Genomic DNA, 26,879 nt, shown 5'->3' on the forward strand with positions numbered 1-26,879 from the left:
TTGAAAGATTGGTCTTCGGTGGGGCCAGAGGACTTTCTCATTGGACACTACTTCACCGAGGGCGGGGTGAAGGCGGAGTACGAACCCGAGCGGAAGGAAGGCGGCGCGTCCCTGATTACGTAAACGACTGCGGCCCTACAGTTCCACTGGCTCGTGTGTACCAAGCTGCCAGCTTGCAGTTCTCGGGGCTTGGCTCCTGTAGTACCTGCGATCCCAGCACCGACGCCAGCTACACCCAGCTGCCGCCTGAACATGGATTCTGCTAGCCAAGGTACCCACAGATGGGCAGGGGCTGTGCCGCATTCCCGCCCTCCGGGAGTCGGGACTCGGCCCCTCGGTCCCCCTCAGCCTCTGCCAGACCAAGTCACGGTTTCTCTTCGGCCAACAGGCCCTTGACCTCAAGGCTCCTGATGGTCTTGCAGTGTGTGCTTCTGCCTTGCCATGGCACCTCGGCCTCCCTTTGGGAGCACTGTGAAGCGGCGTTACACGGCTCCCTCTCAGTTCCTAGAGTTTCATAACTCCAGACATTTCTCCTTATGCGCTTCACCCTCTGTCCGCCTCTTGCTGGCTCTGCAGCTCTTTATCTTTCGCAGGGCCGTAAGGAATACCACATCTGGCGTTGGGCGCCAGCGGAGACGTTGTGGGCGGCTCCCTGCAGGGAAGGGGCGGTGCAACCATCCTTGTGTTTAGAGCAGTGCCTCTTGGGTGGTAACGCCACTGTAGCCTACTTAGAGGTTGTCTCGTGGGAGAAGGGTTGAGTGAGTCAGGGGCACACCCGGAACACCAGATTTGTTGCCAAAACAGACACCTGAGACCAGTATGAGGTTGCTACGGAGAAGTGTGGCTCAGGCTCTGGAGATTAAAATCTTGAGAAGGTGGTACAAATGGGGATGCTTACTTAAGCACACTAGCTAAATTCAAAAATCTTCTCTACTATAGCCTGGCTTGCAGCAGCCCTTTACTTAAGCTTTAGAATTTCTAGGTTTTCATATATTCTGGATTTTTTTCTTCTTTGAAGGACATTTGCAAATTCAGAAGGCTATAGACTTTTATTTTCATCTCTAAGCTGTAGATTCTGGTCCCTGGAATCAAACTGCTAAGGAGGTGGCTCAGTCATTGTTGTGTGACAAAATGTTTCCTGAGAGATGCAACATATATGTCTACTCACCCCAGATAGGGAACTCAGAACAGACCAAAGATACAGATACCACAAAAGTCCACTTTGGTGAACTAATGTGTTTTATTGGGGTTGCTTACAGGAGCAGAAATGACACAAAAGACAGCAAAGCCCACGCCACTGTGGGTGATAGTTCACAAAGCTGAGAACCTTGAATACAATACAGAGCTTTCAGGCAGCTCAACATGTTGGAGAGTGTCCTTTCCAAGAGCCTCAGTTATAAAGAGGTTTACCTCTTCCAAGCAACTGGCCTGGTATCTGCTTCTTCCACACAGCTATTCTGGTCTCAAAACTGTCTTTGCAACCTTTCTCTTCTGAGAGTCTTCTTTGCAGCTGTTTCACTTCGTGAGGGACTCTCAGCTTTTATTGTTGACTCTGGCTGGGAGGGGCATAGTGAATCTAGTTAGTTTTGGGGATTTCCTGAAGCTATTTTGAATTGTTTACCTTTCTGCTTAAGGAGCTTTCCCTGCTGGATGTAAAAAGTTTCTCTACCCAGAGCAAACTATTACACAACAGTGGTATTACATTATGTGTGAGGCTGTGGTGCAGGCCTGGCATCACAATAAAAAGGAAAAGAGAGAGAGAAAGAGGGAGAGGATGAATTTGAAACCACAGGCGTCATCACCAGTTATTAAGGATAGCTTATTTTCCAGCTGGGTTCACATAAAACTTGGTTATTCTGTGTGCTGTTTGGTTTTTAATGTCAACATGACACAAATTAGAGTCATGTAGAAGAAAGAATTTTAATTAATTAGTTTTTTGTTTTTCCAGATAGGGTTTCTTCGTATGTCTTTGGTTGTCCTGGAACGAGCGCTGTAGACCAGGCTAGACTGGAACTTACAGAGATCTACCTGTCTCTGCCTCTGCCTCCCAAACGCTGGCTTAAAGGAGTGCGCCATCGCTGCCCTTTGGGAAGAAGGAATCTTAATTGAGAAAACAACCTCCATAGGATTAGCCTGTAGGCGTTTTCTTGATTGATGATTGATATGGGAGGGCCCAGCCCTCTGCTGCCTCTCTGCACGTGGTTCTGATAGTACCAGAAAGGCTAAGGAACCCAATAAGAACAGCATTCTTCCATGGCCACTGCTAAGCCACCCCTCCAGCCCCCTGGACTACTTTTTTAAGGCAGGGTTTCCTTACTGTAGAAGATAGTGTTTTCACAAGTGAAATGAGACCTAAGGTTTGGCTGCCTCAGCTAGTGTAGTCCTGTGCCTCTCTGTGTAGTCCTGGCTCTGTACTCTGCAGCACAAGGTGATATGGGTTTGCATCTATGGGTTTGTACCTAAGAAATAGCTGCTCTCCACCCAGTGTGCAGACCACCCACATAGGCTTTCAGAGGCGTTTCTAGTGTCCAAATTCTCCTGAGCTCCTTTGGCCAACCATTCTTGCTGCTTTCCTAGGAGAGTAACAACTTACTTGACACTTTTTGACTTCATTTTTGTCTCTGGCAGATATCAACCTGAATTCTCCTAACAAAGGTGTGCTGTCTGATTTTATGACTGATGTCCCTGTTGACCCAGGTGTGGTCCACCGGACTCCAGCTGTAGAGGGCCTGACCGAGGTGGAGGAAGAAGAGCTCCGGGCTGAGCTTGCTAAGGTACCGTGGTTTTTATTTTCTGTCCTGAGATGCTCAGGAGTCCTTTTGGGTTATTCAGAGAGTAAAACATGGCTTATGCTGGGCAGAGCTGTTGCTGGGCTGCCGCTTGCTTTCTGTGTCTCCTGGGCTATCTCTTTGCATGCCCATTTCTAAGAAGTACACTGAGTCACCTGTTGGAGGCGGCAGGGCCTGATCTCAGCTTACCACCTGTGCCCGGAAACACTAGGTGCTGCACAAGAGGATGTCTACACAGTAATGTCTACACGTGTGCATTTTGCTGGTATTAACATTTGAATGTCATTTTAAGATACCATGAATCGTTTCTTCCTCTTCCGGGGACGGTGCTTAGGGGCACTCAGGATGGTCCAGCGTTTGACATACCGTCGTAGGCTTTCCTACAATACAGCCTCTAACAAAACTAGGCTGTCTCGAACCCCTGGCAACAGGATCGTTTACCTTTACACCCAGAAGGTTGGGAAAGCACCTAAGTCCGCGTGTGGCGTGTGCCCAGGCAGACTGCGAGGGGTTCGTGCTGTGAGACCCAAAGTCCTCATGGGATTGTTTAAGACAAAGAAGCACGTCAGCAGGGCCTATGGTGACTCCATGTGCGCCAAGTGTGTCCGTGACAGGATCAAGCCGGCTTTCCTTATTGAGGAGCAGAAAATCGTCGTGAAAGTGTTGAAGGCACAAGCCCGGAGTCAGAAAGCAAAGAAAATGGGTGACCTTTTTTAAGTAATAAAAATCAAGACTTGGTCAAAAAAAAAAGATACCATAAATCTGGGGTTGGGGATTTAGCTCAGTGGTAGAGCGCTTGCCTAGCAAGCGCAAGGCCCTGGGTTCGGTCCCCATGAATCTGTGCACTGGATCTTTTTAGTTTTATTTGTAGGCTCTGACTCATAATCCTGCCTCCCTCTGTCTTCCAAGTGCTAGGATTACAGGCAACTGCCACCATGTTTAGATTTGTTTCTTTTTGTTGTCTTTTTGATAAGGCATTTTACCCCCATGTGGGGTCAAGCAATTCTCTTAAATATCTGGGATAATAGGACTACTGTACCACCATTGGTGACTGAAAAGAAGTTTTTTTTTTTTTTTCCCGTGTAGCTATTTATACTGGCACTATAACTATTGAGAACACATTCTATAGCTGGAAGGCCTCAAAATCGTCCTTTCCAGAAGTCACTTTTCTTTAAAAAGTTCTGGTTGTTATTATCAAGAATCTTTTTTAGAGTTGGAAAGATGGTTACCAGCACTGGCTGATCTTCCAGAGGACCCAGATTCAGTTTCTAGCACCCCAATAGCAGGTCACACCTGTCACTAACTCCTGTCCAGGGCTTCTGACAGCTTCACTTAGACATACATACAGGCAACACAAACCTGGGTGGTGGTGCACATCTTTTATCCCAGCACTTGGGAGGCTGAGGCATGTGGATCTTTGACCCTCTTGGATCTTCTAGGCTAGCTTGGTCTACAGGCTGATTTATAGGACAGCCACGGAGAAACCCAGTCTTAAAAAAGACAGACAGACAGACAGAGAGAGAGAGAGAGAGAGAGAGAGAGAGAAAATGAGAATGAGAATGAATCTATCTTTCTCTTACTCTCAAACTGCCATAGGAACAAATGAAATTTCTCTTTGGTTTGAGTAACTGGCTATTACCAAAGCTCAGTGCTGATCCCCCGGAACACTGTAATTGCCATTAGAAATGCTTTTTTTTCTCAGCTCTGTGTCTGTTCATCTGTCAGTCCTGCTTCCTTTTCACTGTATAGGGGATTCTCCTGTGGGTCCACAGTTTTACATGCTGCGTTTAAGCCAGGCCTAGCTCCACTTGGAAAAAGGACTTATATTTTAACATTCATGTCCAGTTTTATGGAAGAACTCCAATAGGGTTGTCCTGAAACTTAAGCAGGATGGAGAAATGGTTGACAGTCCCAAAGAACTACTGACTATGGTGTGTTTAGTGTTCTTCAGAGGCTGAGGCACTGATGCCAGATAAAAGCTGCCGTTATTGGCACTATTTTTTTTTTTTTAATTTAATGTATATGGGTGCATGTAGCTGTCTTCAGGCACACTAGAAGAGGTCATCAGATCCCATTACAGATGGTTGTGAGCCACCATGTGGTTGCTGGGAATTGAACTCAGAATCTCTGGAAGAGCAGTCAGTGCTCTTAACCACTGAGCCATCCCTCCAGTCCATGTTGGTGCTATTTTTAAGACAAACTGCTTTGTTTTTTGAGACAGGGTTTCTCTGTGTAGTCCTGGCTGTTCTGGAACTAGCTCTGTAGATCAGGCTGGCCTCAAACTCACAAGAGATCCTAACCCTAACCCTAACCCTAACCCTAACCCATCTGCCTCTTCATCCTAAGTGAATTAAAGGCATGTGCCACCACCACATAGCCAAACTGTTTCTCTAGCTGAAAATTTCTGAGAAAGTGTCATTACCGCATGGTGAAGGATGTTTGTCGGTCACTTCTGGTGGCAGTCTTAGCCTCTCGTGTCGACTGCATTTTTATTTTTTGTGGTGCCAGACATCTGACTTGTGGCTTTATATATGCAAAGCAAGCACTCTACCACCTGACCTATATCCCTAGCCCTGCTTCTTTTACAGGTGGAAGAGGAAATTGTCACTCTGCGCCAGGTGCTGGCAGCCAAAGAGAGGCACTGTGGAGAGCTGAAACGGAGACTGGGCCTCTCCACATTAGGGGAGCTGAAGCAGAACCTGTCTAGGAGCTGGCATGATGTGCAGGGCTCTACTGCGTAGGTACCAGTCCCGTGGTGGGATGTTCCCTTGGCTAAGGAAGCGTTTGCTTGGGGTATGCCTCTTGTACATGGGGGACTGTAGGAGTGCTGGGGAGTGAGATGCTTTACAACAGTCAGGATTAAATGAGCCTACTGGAAACAGGTAACCAGAACACTCGAGTCTTTAGGGACCGTGCATGTGTTTACTCAGAGAGAATCTGCCTATGTTTGAAAGGTGAATGGATTATCAGGTGTCCAAGTAGAAAATGACAAGAAGATAGTGTTTCCCGCCTGAGTCAGAATTAGTCAGAGCATCAATGAGGTCCTTAGAATAACTTTTCTGTGTGTAGAAGTGGGTACCAGGCTCACCTGTGACTGAGGAGTTGTCAGAATTTGGCTAGAGTTTGCCATGTTTGTGTCCATATTTCTCCTCTGATATAGCATTCCTTTGGAGGATATCTCTAGAAGCCTTTTAACCACAGAAGCAAAAATCAAATTACATTTTTTTTTCAATTTCACCTGTAGAAACCCCATACTTCTATATTAGAATGTTTGGGTCTTTGAGACAAGTTTCTTGCTAACTCTCAGAGCATGCAGGGGCCACATAGTCTATGCTGTTCTTGCGAGCCGTCTACTATTGAAAGACCAGGTGCTCCTGCCATGTTTAGGAAAGGGCATGGTCATCTTCTTCCTGTAGAGTCCTAGGTAGCCCTGGGCCTTACAGGTGTGGTAGTGGCTCTGGCCTGTTCAGGTGGGCTGCAGGGCAATAGTATTGCCAGATGGTGTTTCTGTCTTCTCTGGAACCTGCAGTCTGAAGCCTGGTTGAAATCCTTCCAAATATTCACCACAGACTTTCTGTTTCTAGCTATGTGAAAACGTCTGAGAAACTTGGAGAGTGGAATGAGAAAGTGACGCAGTCTGACCTGTGAGTGCCCGCCCACGCTGTCAGTGTCCTTCCTCACTCTTCTCTCTCCTGTCTCCCTGGGGCAGGGCAGGGAAACTGTGTCCTGGGCATAGCCTGCCTTTGGAACTTGCTGGCTATCATTCTTTTCCCAAGAATAAAGTAAAAGTATGCTTTAAGTACCTGAAGGATAGAGTACGATAGTTGGAGAAATCCACTCAATCAACAGACCATGCTTAAAGCTATCAGTGTTATCAGTGTCTTTTGTGTGTCTTGACTTAGCGGTGATGTGGTGGTTGATGCTGACCAGTTGGTAGTGGTGGATTTTTTTGTACTTGTCGTCTTCCTGTCTTCTACCCTTACATTCAGTTCCGGCTGTTGGGGTATGAGAGGTTCTTGAATTGGGGTAGAGGTAGTGGCAGCACATGTTGATGGGTTCATGAAGTTCTGTGGTCTGGAGGTGCCATACTGTCAACCACATAAAATATCAGTAGAGCATGAATTGTAGACAGTCCTGTATGTCTGTCAAAGCTAGTTTAGTGACTTGTGCTGTTTTGGGACCCTTAGTTTAGTTAATGGCCTGTTATTTACCTGTGTGTCATTTATCAGGTTGATGCATGATTTAATCAGATATGATTTCTGGCAGGATTTGACTGCCAAAGAATAGTTTCCCTTTAGTAGGAAATGCTGACATGGTTATTTTTAGGGGACTTTCTTGGACCTGCCAACAGTATAAATAATGACACAAGGGTTCTACTTAGTTTAAAGCTTAGGCCTTTCACTGGGGCAGTCTCCCAGCTAGCTCATCTAATTTAACCCAATTATTCTAGCCTATGACCTCCACATGGCTAGCTCTTTACCTCTCTGGTCCTGCTGCCTGTCTGTTGTGGTGCTCTTGCTTCCCTACTTTACTCTCTCTGCCTGGAAGGTCTGCCCCCTCTTTCCTTCCCAGCTATTGGTCATTAGTTCTTTTATTACAACCAATCAGCAGCAAGACAACCTCTGATACATCATTAGATTTCCTTTAGGCAGGTGAGGAAGGATGAATATTTACGAAATAGAAAAATCTGTTGATGGACCATAAAAATGACAATACCAAACTCCTGTCTGCAATCAGTTCTCTGCAGGGTACAGAATTTTTTTCTTTTCTTTTTTTCTTTTCTTTTTCTTTTTTTTTTTTTAAAGATTTATTTATTTCATGTACATGTACACTGTCGCTATCTTTAGACACACCAGAAGAGGGCATCAGATTCCCTTACAGATGGTTGTGAGCTAATATGTTTGCTGAAAATTGAACTCAGGACCCCTAGAAGAGCAGTCAGTTCTCTTAACCGCTGAGCCATCTCTCCAGCCCTTCTTTTTTATTTTTTTAATTAATTAATTTTTAAATATTTATTTATCATGTATACATCATACAGCTTTCTGCCTTTCTGCCTATAGACCAGAAGAGAGCACCAGATCTCATTACAGATGGTTGTGAGCTACCATGTGGTTGCTGGGAATTGAACTCAGGACCTCTGGAAGAGCAGACAGTGCTCTTAACCTCTGAGCCATCTCTCCAGCCCCAGGGTACAAAATTAATAATTGAAAATACAGAGACCTACTTTCACACAATGTGAAGAAAAGTTACTGTAAACAGTTATTATTATTATTGAGGGAGAAGTCCTTTCATAGTGCAGATACAATGGGAAAATGTTTATTCATTGTGTTTGAGAAATCACCTGGTATAGAGCTGTCTGTGCCATCTTGAATAGTTTCTCAAAGAACTCAGTTAAAATACACAAAATCCTGATTTCTCCCAGAGAAATCTATGGCTTTGTGTGGAAATGTAGCTTATGGGATACCCCATTCTAATCACTTCCTCTGGCAGAGGCCTTTTCCCAACTTTTGGAGGGAAGAGCTATTAGCAGTGATTCCTAACTGGGAGGCATTTCTGCACTGAGAACTCAGCGGATTGGGGATAGGACTAAAGATGCTACTTCTGATTCCTCTGCCTGGTTGGTACCTATTTTGGTCAGAATTCAGGAGATGCACTGCTGGCAGGAGTCACTCTGTCCAGAACTTTCACAGAGGAATGCCCTATGTACAAACTTCTTGACCCATGAGTTTGTAGATTCCTTTTAGCCAGTAGCATGCTGGAGGTCTGGAACAATATAGGACTCATTAGGTGTGAATGTCTGCCCCTCTGTACATAGTCCTGGGGAAGTTGTGCTTCACTCACATAGCCGAGATGCTGGGAAGAGCCTTGCTGTCTTAGATAGTCATTTGTGTATAAAAGGGTCTCTGTGTTCTGTGGGTCTTGAAATTTCGAGTTCTTTTTATAAGTAGCTATAACTGGAAACAACAGTGTTGAGGGTACCACACAAAGTCTGTACTTATTTGTTGATTCATGTTTCACTTTGAGTTATCTGGGCTACAGTTAACAGCACAGTTAGTGTTAATCAGAGTAAGATGACAGAGAAGCTCCTGCTTCTAACTTTTCGGCCTAACAAGGTTGCCTAGGTGTGGGTATTATGATAATTGTTACTATGGACAAGGAGGTGTATCCTTTGGTAAGCCTAAGAAGAAGAAAGTGAGGTCAGCGTCAAAAGGAAGACTCTGAAATTGAGGGGAAAGCACATCCACAATTGCTGACAGAGATTCTACCTGCTCTAGGTTCTTCTAAGACAGTGATTCTCAACCTTCCTAATGCTGCCACCCTTTAACACAGTTCCTCATGTTGTGGTTGGTGACGCCCAACCATAAGATTATTATCACTGCTACTTCATCATGGTAATTTTGCTCCTGTTGTGAATTGCAATGTCTGATATGCAACCCCCATGAGAAGGTCATTAGAACCCCAAAGGGGTCATGATCTACAGGTTGACAACTGTTGTTCTAAGAAGTGTTAAGTTTTAAGGAGGAGCTGTCTAGGGCAGCCCAGCACAGTACTCCCTAGCAAGCTGTCTGTCTCCGCTTGCTATCTTCCAGCATTCACTTTGTGAGCTTAGCTTCTCCATTAGTGTCATGTAGTGATTCCCAGGTTTCCAAGGCATATGCTTAAACAAGGCTGTCACAGTGGGCCTGCAGCACGGGAGTCTATGAAGTCTGTGGACCTGGGTGATAAGGACCCTATGACCTACCTTCCTCCCCTTCCTCCCTTCCCTCCCTTCCTCTTTTTTTTTTTTTTTTTTTTTTTGAAATAAGGTCTTTAGTCTGACTTTAGACTTTTCATCCTTCTACTTTAGCCTTCCCAGTGCTGGGATTATAGGAATGTGCAACTATGACTGACTGGAGTATGTTCGTTCGTTCTCTCCCTCTCCCTCTCTCTGTCTTTTTCCTGTTCTCTCCCTCCTCCCTTTTTTAGGTACTAGTTATCCTGAATTTGTATTTTTACAACTAAATGTTACAATCTTTAGTTACCTTGACCTTGGTGTTTTAAAGAAACACTTAAGAAAAAAAAAGGTTTTCAGTGAAGTATACTTCTTATAGAAATCCCTCTTTCTTGGCTTTGGTAGGCTTGAGCTTGGGCTTGGGCAGGGTCAGGAGGAGGCTGCAGGGCCTTTGTGGGTCATTAGATTGGCCTTCAACTGTGAACTGACAGACCTCATACCAGACCTCCTGTAGTAAGAGGGATGGAAGGGCTTGGGAAGCCGGTTACGGATCACTTCAAACCTGACTGGGTATGCTGGAGAGAAGTTGTCTCACTTACCATGGCGATGCTAAGCAGCCTCACGAGGATCTGTCTACTCTTGTTTCAGTTCCAAGTTCTCCAATCCCATCCAGTGAGGAGCTATGACCTGAAGGTTTGAATGAGGGATTTGGTCATTTGGTTGTGGTCTTTGTCTTTTTTTGTGGTAGCAGAAGCAACAGGGAGGCCATAGTGTCCCTGTGAATCTATCATTCTATTGATGGGTGGGATAACCCATTGGTGTTAAGGTTGTGGAGCCATATCTTGATGTGATGTGTTTATGTCAATGCAGAAGCTAAGCTCACAAGGTGATAGCCGCAAAGACAGCAAGCAGAGACAGACAGCTAGTAGCTAGGAAGCACTGTGCTGTGCTGCCCTAGACAGCCCTTCTCTAAGAACTAGACTTAGAACAGGGGTTCTCAATCTGTGGATCACAACCCCATTGGAGGTCAAATGATGCATATCAGAAAGTTACATTGTAATTCATAATAGTAGCAAAATTACGGTCATGAAGTATCAGTGAAAATAACCTTAACATGAGGAACTGTGTTAAAGGGTGGCAGCATTAGGAAGGTTGAGAACCACTGTCTTAGAAGAACCCAGGATAGGCAGTGTGTCTGTCAGCAATTGTTGATGGGACTGGTGGTCTTTGCTGAGGTCCAAGGCTGCCCACGCATTGTGGATTGAGCATGAGAAAGAGACGTTTATGTTCTGGAAGGACACTGTATAGATAGTGCTAGAAATCAAAGGACTTGTGTTTAGAAGGCACTACACAGGCACCAATCTACATTGGAGATGCCCTTCATGGACAGCTGCATTTGAGTTTGTGCTTTCTTGCCTCAGAAGATGGTCCTGTGTGGAAAGAGAAAGGGGAAACTTTGAGCTACAATTGGCTTGATCAAGAGCTGAGAAGGTTATTGGTCTTTGCTACTCCAGTATTGCCTGCCTAAGTGTGGCACTAAACTCAGCATCTCTGTGGTCTGTTTTCTCTGTAATTGGCAGGTTTGGGCGTCTTTAGGACTCAGAAGTATAAGAAAACAGAGTGATAAGTCTCAGATTATGTTTAGATGAACTGGAAGTTGAGGAACTGAAGTAGGTCAGCAGTGTAGGGGCTGAGGGAACATGCCCCCACCAGCTAGTGAGTATTTACCACCCTCCAGACTTCTCCCTGTGCTTTCTTTGGTTGCGCTCTACACACTTTGGGGTCTTATTTTGAGGATGGACTGATGCTACCCTTGCTGTTGAGTCTAAGTGGTATGTTTTTTTCCTAGCTACAAGAAGACTCAGGAAACTCTTTCACAGGCAGGGCAGAAAACATCAGCTGCTCTGTCCACCATGGGCTCTGCCATCAGCAGGAAGCTCGGAGATATGAGGTAAGTAGTTGGAAACCTGCTTCAAGTCAAGGATTCAGACCCACAGCTTAAGGACTCCTATGACAACCTGAACCAATATACTTGTAGACCTTTGTGGGAATCCCTCCTATTCCTGGTTACCTGCCTTTGGCCCTTTTTTCTTTGAGGAAAGAAAGGTCACTAGTCTCTTTGCCTGCAGCTTCTTTTACAAAGCAGTGATGGAGTTTAGGAATTGGAATCATAAGGGGAGAGGTTGTACATTAGGTGGAGCCTCGTGTTGTCTCTAGGATCAGCATGGAGCTCCTTGAATACATGGTGGTATGTCTGGTGGGGGGTAGTTGCACACCACTAGTACCCTGGCTAGCTCCCAGGGGCTGCCCATTCTACTGTTCCTGAAGATTGGGCTGCCTGCTCATTTCAGGTGCTCTCCCTCTCCCTCTCCCTCTCCTTCTCCCTCGCCCTCACCCTAGCCCTCGCCCTCTCTCTCTCCCTCTCCCTCTACCCCTACCCCCACCCCCACCCCCACCCCCGTGTTTGTGTTTGTGTTTGTGTGGTCTTTTTGAACATCCTCTGTAGACCAGGCTGCCCTCGAGCTCACAGAGATCTGCTTGCCTCTGCCTCCCAAGTGCTGGGATTAAAGGCATGGTCTTTTTGTAGTCTTTTTGAGATAGTGCCTCATTCTGGAGTCCAAGCAGGTCTTGAACTCACGGTAACCCTATGGCTTCAGCTTTCTGAACTTTTACTTCTTTTTTAGTTTGTTCAAAGTATTCTGGGTAGAAATCTGACAGGGTAGGCAGCCCTGGTATTGACATATACCTTCCTCTGTCCTCGAGTATTGAGTTGAGTATTGGCTACCATGCCCAGCCTGTCAATCTTCTTGATTGAACTCTTTTTATATGGCCTGCCTTTCTTTGAAAGCATAAAACACGATTCTGTTTGGTTTCTTCTCCTCCATATTGGAGAAGAAATAATGTTTTCATTTTTTTTCTTCAGAGAACTGAGATTTTCCATTGACACCCCCTACCTGCACCCCCCAGTGTATAGCTTTGGGATTATGGCAGGCAGTTAGCAGGGTCTTTGGCAATGCTGCTCTCATAGCACTGTCAGAATGCTTGGTTTCACTGCTCTGACATGTGTGGGCCAGCTACAGTGATCAGGGCTTCCCCAGTAAGGTTGGATGAATTGACTGGATCTGTCCAGTTAGTTGTTTGGTTGTGCTGGTTGTGGGCACAGTGCCTAAAGGGCTTCCTGTTTGCTATGTATCATTCCCTAGGGAGGAGGGTACATCTTTTAGTGTTTGTATTAAACTCTGATCTTTCTGGTGCACAGAAGATCCATGTCTTCTCACAAATAACCACAGTAGTTTCTGTGCCTTTAATCCCAGCACTCGGGAGGCAGAGGCAAGCAGATCTCTGTGAGCTTGAGGGCAGCCTGGTCTACAGCCAGGCCCATCAGACTCATGGATGAGCATGCCTAGTTCTTAAGGATGCCTGTTAGGCTCAGGAAGCTGATAGCATGAGTTTAGGTGTGGGTGGATGGATGATTCTGTCCATGGTGGTGGACCAGTCCTGGAGCCACTGGAGCTCTAGGGGCATCTGATATACACTGGACTTGGGATGGGGAGAGGACAGAGGGAAGTAGGTTTGGTAACCATATTTAACCCTACCAAGTGGAGAGTGTGTTCTTCAGTGGTTTCTTCTGTGTTGGAGTAGCCTCTGCTTAAGGCCATTCATAGAATCCAGGAATTCAGGGGTGGAGGGACCTGGCTTCTCTGTGGAGATGCTTTGCTGGTCCATGCTAGCAGGTGTCCTTGGATGTGCATGTTCTGGGTTGGTGTCTGCACAGTGCAGCCTACAGCCTTGGTGCCTAGCTCTGAGTATGTTTGTGATTGTGTCATGGTGCCCTACAGCCTTGGTGCCTAGCTCTGAGTATGCTTGTGATTGTGTCATAGTGCTTGGATTCTTGTTTAGCTTCAAAGAATGCACAGTGCTTCATGGACATGAAGTGTTGGCCCAGCCCGGCTGGCTCACTGCATCATATCAAGTCTTTGTTCACTAGGTTACTTATGTCTCAGGTATTTTCTTTAGACCATTTTGCTTTCTTTCCTTTCACTTGAAATAGTGTGGATTGTTGTACATGTGACAATGCTCAGACATACCGTGCTGTGAACCACACGGTTGTTTTCTTCTGCTTTCTTACCGCCTTTTGTGGAGTTGGGGTGGGGCCGTGTATTTTGCTGTTCCCATAAGTTTGAGCACTAAAGAAGCATTCACAAAAGTGCCTTTTCACCCACTAGCCCTACTTAACCTTTTGGAATTTGAGCAGAGGGACTTAGGGCTTCTGTTGGGGGTCTTGTATGGCATTGGCCTCCCTTGCTCAATAATGCTCTCTTTCTTCTTTCTTCCTGCTGCTATCTTGCAGGGCTCATCCGTTCTCACAATCCTTTAGGTAAGGTGACCTTGGACCTGACCTATGGACACATCTCTGTATTAGGTCAGGGAGGGCTCTGGTAGGCCTGTAGGAGGCTTTGTTGGGTGAAAGTAGGTAAGCCAGTGCAGCAGAAGTACTTTCCCTCAGAAAATTACCCAGCAGGCAGCTGCTTGCTCACAAGGCATGGTCTGTGTGACTGTACACTTGAGTGCCTCATCTGGGCCTGATTGGATTCCATGTTCCTGGGGCAATAAGTGACCAACTTAACCTGATATGGCAAATCCATGTCTAAGTTTATGCCAGAAAATAAGCATTTTCACATAGGAAATACTAACCCTGTCCCTCATGTTCTCAGTCCTATCATGTGGAGACTCTGTTTTCCTGCTTGTGAGAAGCAGTCTTATGGCCCAGACTGAGCTGTATCTGACTTATTATTTGAGAGCCCTTAGGTACTCCTTACCATGGGTCTTCATGCTGACAAATGCAGTATTACCACATTCTAGGAGTAGGCATTGGTCTGAAGCCAAACCAGAGCAATATGTGACTTTAAATATTTTCCTATTTAACTTACCGTGCATGTTACACTTTTGCCAAAACATTATTTCAACTTGCTGTGTGCACCTGAAGACTGTAGACCAAATGTTTCCAAAACCCTAGGCCTAGATCTTCATACATTTTTCTCTGTTTTGTCGTTTTGTTTTGTTTTGTTTTGTTTTTTTCTTTTTAAAAGACAGAGTCTCACTATGAATTCCTGGTTGATCTAGAACTTATCTTGTAGACCAGGCTAGACTCAGACTCAGACATATGCCTGCCTCTGCCTCCCCAGTGGTGGGACTAAAGGTGTGCACCACAAGCTTCAGCTGCCCAGGGCTCTTTTTTGTCAGTGCCATACTGCTCAGCAATGGCGTCATTGGAAACCATGGAGCTGGCAGAAAGGACACTGTGTAGAAAGGGTCAGTAGCTCACTGATAGTGCTGCTGCTGCTTCTCACGGAAAAACTGGTGTATATTTGAGCTAAACTGCCAGGTGTGGGCTGATCTGGCAAGATGGGCTAATTCTTGCTTCCTTCTCTGCTTTCATCATGCTTCCAAGCAGCAGCTACTCCATCCGACACTCGATAAGTATGCCTGTCATGAGGTAATGTATGCGCATTTCCCTTGGTCTAGCACTGTCTCTGTGTAGGGGTGGGCAGCAATACGAGTCACACCTTGTATTTCTACATCCCCCAATCTGTATGTCTTCATTTTCTGGTAGCTAATCATTCCCTTAGCTAACGACTGTGTGTGGGCTAGCAAGGAAGAGCTCGTGGGAAGGGAACTTCTTTTGGGGCCTCCAGAGGGAACCATTCTGTGAACTTCCAGCCCATACTTAACTTTGCAAGCTCTTAACTCTGGATACCTGTGGTTTCAGGAGGGTTGGGTAGAGAGGTTGGCATATGCACATGGCCCCTCCACAGATGGATCTCTGGAGACCTCATTCTCAGAGCTAGCAGGACCATCTCGTGTGTGGTCTATTGTTTCTCACCTGGTTGGCCAGGCGTAGTGCCTCAGCAATTCCATCATTTTTAGGAAGACCATTGAGGAGTCTTACTGTGTGAGGATACTCTGTCCTGTTTCCTACCCTCTATCTAGTATCCTGAAACTCTGTGATTTCCTTTTTATTTTTTTTTACTTTTTTATTTTTCAAGACAGGATTTCTCTGGTAGTCCTGGAACTCACTCTGTAGACCAGGCTGGCCTCTAACTCAGAGCTTTGCCTGCCTCTGCCTTCTGAGTGCTGGGATTAAAGATGCCCACCATCTCACCTGACCTGTGATTTTATGTGGTTCATCTAAAGATACACTTGAAAGGCTCTAGGACTTTCCATAATCCAAAAAAACCCAAAATGACAACAACAACAGCAACAAATACCCAAAAGAGATAATATAATCAAGAAGGTGTTTTTTTCAGGATGATGCTCACTTGTACTCTAGGTATGTTGACTCCACTGATTTCCTAAAATGTAGGAACTTGCCTGAATAGTTGTGATAGTGAGAAACCACATCCTTACTCTGGAAGTGGGACAACCAAGTGTGTCTTTTTCAGTGCTAATGCCCCCAACAAGCTGCACCTGAGCTTAATTAGGGCCCATCCAGGAAAGCACCCCAAAATGAGATCCTGTGTGGAGTCTGCAGGGCCATTATACTCCTTTTTGTTATATTACATTTTTATTATCAGAGTTTAGGAGCTGGGCATAGCTCCTAACAAAGGCCTGGACAAAGCCCGAGGTCTTTCAGCTTGAGAACAGTGACAAAACAGTTGTTCATACCAACATCCCCTTCCTCTCTTTAAAGGAACTCTGCAACCTTCAAGTCATTTGAAGATCGAGTGGGGACCATAAAGGTAACAATCCCTGAACTGTATGTTTTCTTGAAGCATGGGTGTGATCTGCTGTGTCAACGTCTTTATTATTGAGGACCCAGTTACTGCAGGCCTCGTAGAGAAGAACAGCTCTCATGTTGTTCTATAGTAATGGACTCTTACTGAACTTGAGTGAAGTCTCTGGGCAAAAGACAGCATGCTTTTGTTTGTTTTTAATTTTTTACTTTTGAGTCAGGGTCTCATTGTGTAGCAGCCCTGGCTGTGCTGGAATTCCTTATGCGGACCAGGCTCACCTTTAACTGAGTTGCTTGAGTGCTAGTATGGTTGGTGTGTGCTGCCACACCCAGCTAAGGCAGCACGTTATCTATCAGTGCCTCCTTGCACTCACGTCCACCTTTCTTCTTTTTTCCTTCCAGCCTCTAATCTATTCTTTATCTCTTTAATTTTATCCTTCAAGAATGTTCCTTAGGTTGTAGAGATGACTCCGTGGATAAAACACTTGCAGCATGAGAATCAGAACTCAAATTCAGTTCTATCCCTTTTAAAATTTATTTAGGGACGAATGTGTGTATGTCCACGCCAAGGCACACATATGGAGGTCAGAAGAAAACTTGTCTCTTTTTTTTACCATGTGGATCCTAGGGATCAAACTCAGGTAGTCAGGCTTGGTGGCAAGAACCTTTTCCTGCTGATCCCTAGCCTGAAAAACCCAGGTAGGTAAGGTAGCCTGCCTACAGTTTCACAGTGTTCTGGAGTTGGAGACAGAGGGAAAGGGCATCTCCAGGGTAAGCTGGCTAGGTAGACCAGCCACATCATAGAGCTAGGTTTAGTGAGATAAACTGCTTTAAAAAATAATGTGAAAGGGGTTGGGGATTTAGCTCAGTGGTAGAGCGCTTGCCTAGCAAGTGCAAGGCCCTGGGTTCGGTCCCCAGCTCCGAAAAATAGAAAATAATAATAATAATAATAATAATAATAATAATAATAATGTGAAAGGATGATTAAGGAAAATATCTAATGTCAAACTCTTGTCTCTATATGCATTCATACAATTATAAAAAAACCCAAGTCTTTCCTCCCAGCCCCTGTTGCTGGAGTGATAATTCTAACTAATTATTAAATGCCTAGGCCATAAGCTTTGGCTTGTTTCTGACTTGCTCTTAACTTACTATCCCTTTTATTCTAACCCTAATTTAGCTACATGGCTGTTTTCCTCTTCTTGTCTTCTTATGTTCCTCTCCTCACCATTCCCAAGTGAACCTTTGCACCTCTCAGTTTTTCCCAGAATCTCTCTTCCTACCACTGTCCCACCTCATATTTATCCTGCCTCTGTTCATTGGCGATAGGCTTTTTTACTGACTGGTGTTGCTTATAAGAGATTGTCTCTGCATACAACCATGCACGCATAAGCAGAATATTTAATACTAGATGGGAGGCAGAGACAGGCAGATCTTTGTGAATTCTAGGTCAGTCTGGTCTACATAGAGAGTTCAGGACAGTCAGATATATATAATATTCCCTGTCCCAATTTTTTTTTCTTTGTGTTTTGCCTGCAAGTATATATGTACACTATGTGTGTGTCTGGTCCTCTGGAGGTCAGAAAAAGGCACTGGAACTGGAGTTAAGAATAGTTGTGAGCCATTATGTGGATGTTGGGAACTGAACCTGGATCCTTTCCAAGAGCAACAGGTGCTCTTGGACATTGAGCTATCTCTCCAGTCCCCCCCCCCCCCCCCCAGGATATATGTTTCTTCAGATACAAAATATAATCACTCTGGGGAACCACACAGTATGAGTGCTTTTCTAAACCAAATGTATAATTCTCAGAGAACCTATCCAGACCGTTGTGTGTCATTGACTCATTTTATTTCATTGTGCACTAATGTTCATGATGCATAGACCTGTGCAGAGAGTTGAGCATAGCCCTGAATCTATTCTGTTTCTCTTGTGTCTTAGATTGATTTACTTTCTCTGTTTTTTTCTATAGTCTAAGGTTGTGGGCGGCAGAGAGAATGGCAGCGATACCCTCCCTTCCTCACCTGGAAGTGGTGACCAGACATTGCCGGATCATGCGCCTTTCTAAGCCTGCCATAGCTTGCCAGCCACAGAATACAGAAGCACACCCTCATCATCACAGCTGCAACTCTGCATGACAGAGCAACCAGCCAGGACAGTGAAGAGCTGGTTTTGAAGACAGTCATACCCATGTTCATGCAGATGTGGCTGCCTTGGCATGAATTAGAGAACAGTCTTGTACATAAATGTTTTACACTAAAGTTCATAGATGAAGCAGATCGCTGTGCCATCCTTTCCAGGGCCACAGGAAGTGGACAGGGTGGAGGGGTCTGAGGAGTACTGAACAGGAGCCCATGCTCCCTTTGAAGGTCTCACCAGAATGTTAAGGGAAGAAGTGTTGGGAATTAAGTGAACAATATTTCCTTCCTGACCTCCTCCCCTAGCTCCAAAGGAATACACTCACCTAGGTCATATTGCATGAACACAGTTTTCATATAGATTGAGGAATGAGAGTTCTCTATTTTATAGACCCTAGAAAGGAAACATAAGCAACTGCTACATTCTTACAGTAACAACCTGGCTTTGGCAGAAGCAGATTTACTATTTTTTTAAATGTGATGGACTTTTCAAAAATTAAATAGAAAAAAAGGTGAGGCAAAGCAGCTTTAGCCTCACTGTTGAATATTATTTCTTTGAATCCAAGCTGAAACTCAAGCCTTACATCGCCTTATGCTTTGTGTATAGTCTTTTATATATCTGTATAAGTGAGGGTTCTCTAATGGGTTATGGTACTATGTAGAGTTTTACTCTGGCCCATCTCATACTCTGCCAGTACCAGTTATTACATTTTATTTCTCTAATACTTCCTCCTGCTGTGCAAAGCTTGGTTCTCTTAAGTAAGGAGTGGCATTTTCCAATAGCTTTCCACTCTGCCTCACAGGGCTCCTGTGCGGTGGGTCAGGAGGGCTGAGAGAAGAAGAAAAGCCTTTATCTTTAGCATTTGAATGGGATGTGCCCTGTACAGTGCTGCTTTACTGACAGTGGGTAGGGCGCTGGTCCATAGTTTCTGCCTGTCTGTTCATTACATGGAGAATAAATGAAAAGCAGAACCAACCTTGCAGGTCAGGTAAGGGATGTGGTTTTGGTTCAGCCAGAACTCTGCTGTCATCTTTTCTCAGGAGTTTCAACGATTTCTAAGTTCCTTCCTCCTGCCTCCATTTGCCACATTCTGCAGCCTCTCAACACCAGGGCCCTGTGTGTTGAGAGTCACGATTTGGAGAGAGGGGCAGCACTGTGCCTTAATGGCTCTGAGCAGGGCAAAGACTTTATCTGTGTTGTGCATATCTCTGCACTCCTAGGGTGAGGTGGGATTTGTCCCTTTTAGTTTCTGGTCTGATACAGTGTGACATACCCTGGCTTCTTTGGACACCCTTAGAATACTGTACCACACAAAGCAAGGAACAGCAAGTAATTGGGGAGCTGAGGAAGAACATGTTATTGGTGTCTCCTTTTCCAGGGTTAAAAACTAATAGCTGTGTGAGGGAACACATTACAGGAGTGCAGGTCACTGATGTATCCCTAACAAATATTAGCAGACAACTTGTCAATAAAGCACTCCTTTGGAGGAAAATACACACCTATTTGTTTGGTCTGTCTTTTAGGCTAATGACAAAAGATCAGAGTAAATGCACATGACTCCTTGCTTTAATGGGGGCAAGCAGGAGACAATCATGCGTAAGTTACAAGTCTCTGATGTACATGTAAAAGGAAGGAATTGTGTAGAAGCTCCATCTCTGGATAAGACCAAGGATGCATACCAGGCATGCAGTTTAGGGGCTTGCAGTCCATTATCAAGATTGGCTCCACTGAAGAGGCCTTTTTGTCCCAGAGAAAGAACATCTAGCTTTGCTGGCTTTTGCTGTGAGGCTGTGCCAGAGCTCACCTGGCAGAAGAGGGCATTAGGAAGACCACTGAGAGAAGACTGTTAGCCCATGGTACAAATCCTTAGGAGGTATGCTTCTCTCCTGCAGATGAGGGCCCATGTGAAATAATGAGTAATTGAAGACCCTTAAATGCTTAGTGGACAGGCTAAGTGGTGGATGGGATGGGGAGTGGACCTCACACTGGGAAAGCCTAGATCACGGGGCAGCAACCAGATCTGGGTTAGAAATTCACTATTTACCCTAGGTGATATTGGAAGGCAGTCCAATATGCTCCAGTCATTAAGCAGCTACCATACATGATCTGTGGATGAGAGGTTGCCTGTCAGGCTTTGTGGATGCATGACTGTGTTCATGGACCCAATCCTCAGGACTGCCCTCCTTAAGGAAGGTGTATTCCTTTTAGCAACTCTGGTTCTCATAAAATGGGCTGTGATGAAGGTCTCAGAGTATTGTAGACTGGAGCAAGTTGAATGGGTAGAGCCAGGGCATGTTTGAGGGGCTTGTACTAGGGAAGAGCCACAAAATCTGAAGACTCAGATTGAAGACTGTGGAGACTGCCTAACTAAGATAAAGGGGTAAAATAAAGCACTTGGCATCAGAGGCAAAACCTGAAAACCCCCTCGAATTTATAACGACTGCCAGATTCCTGTTCACAGTCTCTTAAGGTTGGCTTGCATAGAGGCACACACCTTCAGTCCCAGCACTCAGGAGGCAGAGGCAGGGGGGTGCCTGTGAGTTTGAGGCCATCCTGGTCTATAAAGAGAGTTCCAAGATAGCAAGGGCTACACAGAGAAACCCTGTCTTATAAATGCATTGTGTGTGTGTTTTGTAGCCATTCTTTCCCTATGGTTATATTGTGTGTGGTTTAATGGCTATATTGTAATGAATGTGCTTATTTGTACAGTTGAGCAGTTTTCCACTTTCACTTATAAGTTTTCTCTTCCTCTTTTGTTTTTTTTGAGACATCATTCCATGGCTGTCCTGGAACTTGCTCTGTAGACCATGCTGGCCTTGAACTCACAGAGATTTGCCTGCCTCTGCCTCCCAAGTGCTGAGAATAAATTGTGTGCCACCACTTCTTGGCCATTTTCATAATAAATGACATTACTATAAATATTTTAATACATAAAACTTATGTATTTGGAGACTATTAAAAAAAATCCTAGATCTGGAGTGATTCGCTTAAGGCTTGATTCATTTTTGCAGTTCCTAACGCAGACAGCCTCATAGCTTCTGTCTTCAGTTGGTTCCAGATCAATAATTCCATTACCTCTTCTAACTGTGGAATCTTTTCATCATGCTCTCCCTCTCATAGGTTACACCACCTATCCTTATATAGCTCTTTCCTTAGACTCAGAGCCTTCTGTCTCTGCTAGAACGACAGGCGTGCATCACTATACCTAGTTTTCCTTCTTGAGTCAATAGATAACCTGGCCTTTTCTGCTTATTGTTTTGGTTTTTTGTTTGTTTGTTTGTTTTTTGTTTTGTTTTTTGTTTGTTTCTACTTGCTTGAATGTTGCACAACTTACTAAGTTTCTTGAGGTATCTGCTGCTGACAGTCTAGAACATGTGCTGATTCAAATTCAGCCTTCGTGAAGGAAGGTATAAGAGGAAGGGAGAAGACCCTGTGGGAAAAGATTGGCATTTACTAAATGTATTGTGGGAGGCCTTACGTGTTACTTGCTTTGTTTTTGAAAGCTGACTTGAAGACGGTCAGCAGTGGTGGCACATATGCCTTGTTGGTTAACCAACAGCTCTTAAGGCCTGCTCAGTAAGAGGGAAATCATGCCTGACCCTGGAAACCTAGGTAACTATCTAGGGCTAGTGAAGTCATGGATCACTTTGCTAAACCAGCATAATCCCTAATTACATCCTAAATATTTATCCTTATACCTATAGGTAGATGTAGTTCTCACTCCTCATCAAGAAAACCACTTTCCAACAGATGGAGATCGTTGCAGAAAACTGAAACTGATCAAAATGCAGAGTTGTGGAGCCCAGTCCCCACTGATAGAACCACAACACAAGTCCTGCACCTAAGGCCCAGAGATCACTGTGGAAGAAAGGGAGAGAAACAGCAACAACCAGAGTACCAGGCAGTTTGCTCTAAGATTTAGCTCCTAGAAATGTCAGAGAAGCTACATCCATAAAGTAACATCTAACCAACATGGCTGCCTAACTGACCTGAGCAAGGACATCAGCCAAACATGGTGTAAGGGAGAAAGCCCACAAGGCTTCTCAATCCTAGATTAAGAAATACAGGTAACGGAGTTGGGGATTTAGCTCAGCGGTAGAGCGCTTGTTTAGCGAGCGGAAGGCCCTGGGTTCGGTCCCCAGCTCCGAAAAAAAGAAAAAAGAGAAAAAAAAAAAAAAAAGAAAAGAAAAAAAAAAAAAGAAATACAGGTAACTAAGGAATTCTGAGAGCCGGAGAAATAATCTTTCCTAGGGAAGAGCATAATAATTGGTTATCCCATACCAAATGGTCAGCCTTGAAAACACACACACACACACACACACATTTAACATACAGATTTAACAGGTTGTATTTATACATTTAGGAAATGTGTGTGTGTTGCATTGTCGTGAAGACTGTTTTGGTATCTCTGGAATAAAAGCACATCACTTGAAATGGTATTGTTTGTTAAAGAGTAGTAGGTAAGGGTGACCATATTTCTTTTTAGTAAGTGAACAGAATGAACAAGGATTGTACGAGACAGAATGGGCAGAAAAGTCCTTATATCATTGCAGGTGATTCCTAGAGGATCGCTAAATAATGGCGGTTGGTTAGAAGTCTTTTCTGGGTAGTCTCCAGGGATGAACAAAAATGCCAGTCCCGGGAGGGTTGGGAGGGGAACACCCATAAGGAAGGGGAGGGGGGAGGGGGATGTTTGCCCGGATACCGGGAAAGGGAATAACACTCGAAATGTATATAAGAAATACTCAAGTTAATAATAAAAAAAAAAAAAATGCCAGTCCCAAGGCAATACCTATAGATGAAGATAAAGGTCTCCCTCTCCCTGCGGCCTCCCTCTCTAGTTCTTTTGGTAAGTAGTAATAAATTTTTTGAGGCTTAAATGAAGTACTGAACAAATTTAAACGCAAGTCGAGCAGTTTTACTCGCGGAGTACTTCTACTTGCCTGCTTTCCAGAGCCGGTGGTGGACCCGCACACCTAGGCCCTGCCTCCGCCTGCTGGCTGTAGCTTCCGGCTTAGTGGCTGCAGGCTCCACCCACCGCTTTAACCCTTCCCATTGATCGTCGATTAGGACACGGCCTTTCGCGGACCAAGTTCTACCGGAGCATTCGCCGGTAGCTGCGGAGCTCTCGTACGGCCCTGGCACAGAGGCTCCAACTATGGGCGGGGCCTCAGCGTTAGGTTCTAGGCGCTTGCGCAGCGGGCTCTGACCTGCCAGAACTCACGTCTTTTTCCGGGGGCGCGCTCTGCCAGTGCGTGAGCGTGCGCGTTCTTGCTGCCGCCAGTGTTGCTTCCGCCGTCCTCTGCCGCTGCTACGGCTGTCGCCGCCCGGGATCCTCAGGCCGAGCAGTAGGCCGGCCCGCTACCCAGCACAGCCCGGGTACGGAAAGCGGAGCCGCGGAACAGGTGGACGGGCGGGCGTGCCGATAGGTGAGCTTCCTCTCGGGCGGCCCTCAAATTAGGTGGGGCCGTGGGTTTCAGGCCGCGGGAGCCGGGTGAAGAGGAGGGGAAGTGGGGCGAGGACGCCGCAGAAGGAGGTGGTGAAAGCTGCCCGCAGCCGGAAATGGCGGCGACCCTCAGCAGCGGCGGCGAGCCGGACCCTGGGCACCGCTAGGCCCTGCTCGACCTTGCGCACGGCGGGGCGGCGCGGGGACGAGGCTTTCCGGGCCAACCCAGGTTCGCACGCGCGGCCGCCTCCGCGGCTCCCGGAACGCAGAAGCTGGTGTAGGGAGGCGGGCAGTGAAGGCTCCGAGGCTTGTTCACATTCGGGGAAGCAGAAAATTGCCTCATAGTTGTAAGTTTTAAAAGCATTTGACATTAAAAAAAAAAATTATATGCCTCGCAACGACATTTTAAGAGACGCTTTTGTGTCGTGCTCTTTGGGGAGAGAATTAGGGACTTATCCGTTCAGGCTCCAACTTGTGTTATATAGCTGGATTAAAAACTTGTTTTTCCTTGTGTCTAGGAGATGATTTCTCCGAATTCATTAAGTGCTTCTTCGGAAAAATAATGCAAAAGGTAGCTTTAATTTGTTTTCAGATTGGATTTTGGGGAAATTGGGTCGCCGTTTGTTGGACGCTCAGCTGATCATCCTTTATAGGCAGTGTGTCAGAATTGCTGGTGATTTGTCTGTTTAAACATCAAAACGTTACTTAATAGCACAAAGACTTGTATTGACCTATATATTGTCATGGTTGCCTAAAGACAAAATTCTAATCGTAGGATAATTTTGTTCATTTATTTGCTTTCTTTAAGGAAAGCGTGATCTGTTTGTTGGGTGACATTTAAAGCCAGGACTTCCCGCAGTTCTAACCTAATGTGTGTTATGATTCTGTTACCTGTATCAGTGTTTTCATACTTAGATGGCCTTGTCTGTGTGGACCGCAAGTGTGGAGCCAGTGTAGCCTCTAAATGCAGATGGGTTTGGGAACAGGGCGCCTGTCGTTGGATTCTTTATGCTCCAAGCCTCACAATCTCTTTGCCTCACCTAGTCCTTGCTAGTCTCTTAACCAGTTTAAGTGCTCAATTCTTTTTTTTTTTTTCTTGACCAGTCACTTGTTCCTGTTCAGTGAGATCCCCTTCATTTCTACTCTGTTATTCCACTATGTTCTGTAACTAGCCTGCTGTCAACTATTCAGCTCTGCTTGGCGTTTCCCCTCCTTAATACATACAGGGCTTGACTCTCGTTTAATGTGTTAATGTATTTAACACTGCTTTTTAGTTAAGGTTTTGTTTTGTCTTTTTAGGATAGTCAGTCAGTATGTGCCTAGTAAATACTTATCAAATGAATGGAAATGAGACTAGTAGCAGCTGGGCTATTGCCCTTTCACCAGGAAGTCAACTAGTGAGTACTGAACGCATGAGAGTCACTAGGCTTCTGTATCCTCAAGGACAGACAGAGCCACCAACTTTCCCCTGCCCCTTTTGGGGAAAAAAGGCAGTAAGTTAAGAGGGTATTAGAAAGGGCTTAGACTTCCCTGTAAAATCACTTAACAACTTTTTGGGGGGTGTGGGCCAAGGGTTGGTTTTTCTCTGTGGCTTGCCCTGCAACTCGACCTATTTACTGTGCAGGCCTTGAACTTAGAGATCCACCTGCCTCTGCCTTCCAAGTGCAATGCTTAATAAAGGTGTGCACTACCATCAGCCAGCTCTTTGTAACTTTTTTTTCTTTTAAGATTTATTTATTTTAGTTATATGAGTACACTCTTGCTATCCTCAGACACACCAGAAGAAGGTACCAGATCCAATTACAGATGGTTGTGAGCCACCATGTGGTTGCTGGGAATTGAACTCATGACCTTTGGAAGAACAATCAGTGCTCTTAACCACTGAGCCATCTCTCCAGACTTCTTTGTAACTTTTGATTTATGGTTTTTCAGAGTTTAAATTTTTTTAAAGATATGCTACTGGTTAAAAAAAAACAAAACTCTTAGAAATTTTGTCGGGGTTGGGGATTTAGCTCAGTGGTAGAGCACTTGCCTAGCAAGCACAAGGCCCTGGGTTCGGTCCCCAGCTCCGAAAAAAAGAAAAAAAAAAAAAAGAAAAGAAATTTTGTCTTTGGTTACTTGTCTTGACTTGAGGTAATGGTGATAAAAAGTCTTCTGATTCTTTAGTTATTGTGGAGAGGTTTTGTGTTTGTGAGCAGGATCTTGGTATAGTTCAAGCTAACTTGCAGCATGTGTTCCCTCTGCTTCAGCCTGGCAAACGGCTGGAATCATAGGCTATTACCACAACACCCAGCAAAAGAGTGAGCGGTTGCCCTAGCTGAAAGCTCATTAGTGCTGTGACAACCCAGTAGAGACTTCTTTGTGACTGGATGACTCTATAATTCTTTCAAAGGCCTTTGCTTCCTTCCCATCTAAGTTTAGAAGAATAGCTAGAATTCACTGTATTTTTTAAAATTTATTTATGCATCTTTTAAATGTGGATGTGTGCTGTCTGCATGTACACCTACATGCCAGAAGAGGGCATCTGATCTGATGGTTGCCAGGAATTGAACTCAGAACCTCTAGAAGAGCAGCTAGCGTTCCTAACTGCTGGGCCATCTCACCAACCTGATTTCTCTGTATTACTGAGAACAATTCTGTTAATGTGTGGTTCAGTGTTGGGCGCACGCTGCGCAGTTCTATCCACTTTAACCCAAGAGTGCTTTAGAGAGTGATGCTTCTGGGTATAGTTGTAGACTCACCCTGACAACCTCCTTTGCTGAAGATCTAACTTAATCAGACTTAGAGCTTCAATTGAACCCAAGGCTTCTGAGCCTGATTTCTTCTGTTTGTTAAACACCTATAGCCTATAGTGTCCCATAACCTTGCCAGAGTTGTATCTTTAAGGCCCAGGTGCATGGTGCTCGTCCAGTAAATGACTTACGATGCAGTAGTTTTAGAAGTTTGCTTCTGACAGCAGAGCATGAGGTATGGGGTTTGAAGTGTGTAATACTGTGAGCAAACTATCAGCAAATGAAAGCAGTTACTCTTCTCCAGTAAAGAAATAAACTCCTGAAACCTTA

At 45.1% G+C, this 26,879-nt stretch overlaps 2 protein-coding genes, 1 long non-coding RNA gene and 1 pseudogene across 39 annotated transcripts in view; 3 read left to right on the forward strand and 1 right to left on the reverse strand.

The window, feature by feature from the left end:
• The first annotated feature begins 119 nt into the window (after positions 1–119).
• Tpd52l2 (TPD52 like 2) lies at positions 120–19,867 on the forward strand. Of its 20 annotated transcripts, none has more exons than XM_087655290.1 (9): positions 120–271; positions 2,629–2,774; positions 5,378–5,526; positions 6,374–6,433; positions 11,351–11,452; positions 13,853–13,879; positions 14,954–14,998; positions 16,193–16,241; positions 18,205–19,867. In XM_087655290.1, exons 1-9 carry the CDS (start codon positions 253–255, stop codon positions 18,298–18,300), a joined length of 693 nt encoding a protein of 230 aa, XP_087511416.1. In that variant the 5' UTR covers positions 120–252; the 3' UTR covers positions 18,301–19,867. The 20 variants fall into 20 exon arrangements, with proteins under 20 accessions (XP_087511416.1, XP_087511417.1, XP_087511422.1 ...); XM_087655291.1 differs by having other exon boundaries at positions 14,957–14,998; XM_087655296.1 differs by having other exon boundaries at positions 2,698–2,774.
• Positions 1,222–23,531, reverse strand: LOC102548047 (uncharacterized). 7 transcript variants are annotated; one of them, XR_015684914.1, is made up of 6 exons: positions 23,315–23,531; positions 10,101–10,188; positions 6,593–6,877; positions 5,878–5,977; positions 4,149–4,279; positions 1,222–1,556 (listed from the first exon to the last, which is right to left on the reverse strand). It is a non-coding gene; the product is annotated as an uncharacterized LOC102548047 (long non-coding RNA). The 7 variants fall into 7 exon arrangements; XR_015684918.1 differs by lacking the exon at positions 6,593–6,877; XR_015684917.1 differs by lacking the exon at positions 4,149–4,279 and having other exon boundaries at positions 1,222–1,552.
• Rpl34l2 (ribosomal protein L34 like 2) lies at positions 3,098–3,521 on the forward strand (annotated as a pseudogene).
• A 122-nt stretch (positions 23,532–23,653) lies between the features above and the next one.
• Dnajc5 (DnaJ heat shock protein family (Hsp40) member C5) overlaps positions 23,654–26,879 on the forward strand; it is a 34,445-nt gene continuing 31,219 nt past the window's right edge. For 4 of the 12 annotated variants that reach the window (NR_197211.1, NR_197213.1, XR_015683433.1 and 1 more), the window contains 2 exon segments: positions 23,654–23,800; positions 24,336–24,388. The gene's annotated coding sequence lies outside the window, so the exon portion shown is untranslated. 12 annotated transcript variants of the gene reach the window in all.

The sequence above is a fragment of the Rattus norvegicus genome, chromosome 3 (assembly GCF_021556685.1).
Source record: "Rattus norvegicus strain SHRSP/BbbUtx chromosome 3, alternate assembly SHRSP_T2T, whole genome shotgun sequence".
In the NCBI taxonomy this organism is placed as follows: Eukaryota; Metazoa; Chordata; class Mammalia; order Rodentia; family Muridae; genus Rattus; species Rattus norvegicus.

What these genes read in the sequence shown, in the direction of transcription:
- Tpd52l2 (XM_087655290.1), top strand. An exon ending in GATGTGCAGGGCTCTACTGC is followed by an intron (nt 5,527 to 6,373) that starts GTAGGTACCAGT and finishes TTCTGTTTCTAG; the next exon opens with CTATGTGAAAACGTCTGAGA. An exon ending in AGGAAGCTCGGAGATATGAG is followed by an intron (nt 11,453 to 13,852) that starts GTAAGTAGTTGG and finishes GCTATCTTGCAG; the next exon opens with GGCTCATCCGTTCTCACAAT.